Source organism: Oncorhynchus nerka, linkage group LG7, assembly GCF_034236695.1.
Source record: "Oncorhynchus nerka isolate Pitt River linkage group LG7, Oner_Uvic_2.0, whole genome shotgun sequence".
Taxonomy (NCBI): Eukaryota; Metazoa; Chordata; class Actinopteri; order Salmoniformes; family Salmonidae; genus Oncorhynchus; species Oncorhynchus nerka.
The window spans coordinates 61,651,444-61,653,059 of record NC_088402.1 but is presented as its reverse complement, the minus strand read 5'-3'; the positions used below and the strand labels follow the sequence as shown (position 1 = coordinate 61,653,059).

At 41.4% G+C, this 1,616-nt stretch overlaps 1 protein-coding gene across 1 annotated transcript; it reads right to left on the bottom strand.

Moving 5' to 3' along the window:
* Positions 1-397: 397 nt before the first annotated feature.
* On the bottom strand, positions 398-1,413 carry LOC115132804 (brain natriuretic peptide-like). The gene is made up of 3 exons (XM_029665545.2): positions 1,232-1,413; positions 781-1,075; positions 398-603 (listed from the first exon to the last, which is right to left on the bottom strand). The coding sequence occupies exons 1-3, from the start codon at positions 1,346-1,348 to the stop codon at positions 587-589; spliced, it is 429 nt and encodes a 142-aa protein (XP_029521405.2). The 5' UTR covers positions 1,349-1,413; the 3' UTR covers positions 398-586.
* Positions 1,414-1,616: the final 203 nt, after the last annotated feature.

Here is a 1,616-nt window from a genome sequence, read left to right as displayed (position 1 = left end):
TCCTGTCTCGTTCCATGTCTGTTATTTATGAAATGTTTTACTCCCCGTACCTGCTTCGTCTCCCCAGCGTCAACTCATGTGACACAAGTCGTTTTTATTTGCGTCTCCCGTAATGTATTGTTCTGTGTGTTTTTATTGTTTTTTGAGGGTCACCCTGCTAGGTCTTTTGTGAGTTAGTGGGCTATGGTCAGGTCATCCCAATTGATAATCACCTGACTCAGTTTGGCTTATGATAGGCCTATGAATAGGATCCCAAGGTGTTTAGGCAAACTTCACATCTTATTATTTTCTCATTGATTATTCAGCCTGAACCTATGACTTCTGGCATTCTGTCATTTTGAATAATTCATTTTTCCTAATGGATGGTATAGAAAGTAATCAGACAAAACATTTCATGAGCAATTGTAAACATTTATTGTACACCAATGACACCATATAAAGAGAACATCTTGCATCGGTTCAAATAAATATATTGGCAATAAACAAAAATGTAATAAATTGAAAATAAATAGGTAGCCTACAGACTATAAATAAGAATAACCCTTGGTAAGTATTGACTTTGCTGTTCCAGGTAATGTGTAAGACTTCATCTTCTCTTTGGATCTGAAAATAGAGAAACAAGAAATTAGCCAACACAATTTTGTCTCTCAACATAACTCTCACAATGGATATTAGTCAAGTTAACCACGCGGTTTTGGAGTCGACTACTTGGACCCTATTTGATTAAGAGATTTTGTCTGATGCACAGTAGTCTATGATATTAACCTTAACTATACCCACTGTATTTGCCAACCGTGTTGCATCCAAGAGAGCTCATTGAGCCGATTCGGTCTAGCCTTCGCCCGAAGCAGCCCGAGTATCTCTTCGATGTTGAGTCGTTTCGGACAGTTTTCAGGTCCCGAGCCGAGAGGAACTCTCTTATTGCGGATTTGTCGAGTCGGTTTTGTTGTTGCTCACGCTCATCCTCTGCAACCATTGCGATGGCTTCGAGAGTCATGTTGTCCAACTTTTCTGTGGCGACCCGCTCGACCTCGCTCCGCTCAGGAATGGACTCTCCAAGTCGATGGAGAAGTACCTAAAATGCCAAAAGCAAGGTTCAACAAACGTTTTCAATGGTGTCTATCCTTGGGCTTTAACGTATAGGAAATATGAACTACATGATCTATCCACAACCATATCTCTCACAGGCGTAAGAATGAGCCTATAGGCCTATAGCCTTAAAGGGACTCACCTTTAAGACATCCATGTCGTCATTGGTCAGCAACCCGTTGTAGACAGGATATGCGCTGAGCAGCGGCAGATTTAAGAACAGGATAAGGCCAAAAAGAGGAATGTTGGAGAGCTGCATTATTCTCTTTCTTCTTCAGTGAAGGTGAAGTGGTGTGTGAAGCTTATTGATTTTCTTTGCAGTTGTCGTTGTTTCGACACACCTACCGCATGGTCTTTTATATCTAGTCTGACACGCACAGTTATGCGAGGAATTGGAGTTGCATGCCAACACCTGATTGTGATAAGAGTAGCTGTCGGAAGCAACTCCTTTTAAAGCGCTGTCTTCCTAGATAATGGGGCATACCCATGACATAGGCCTAGTCAGTTCAATCCTTTCTTTAGAAACA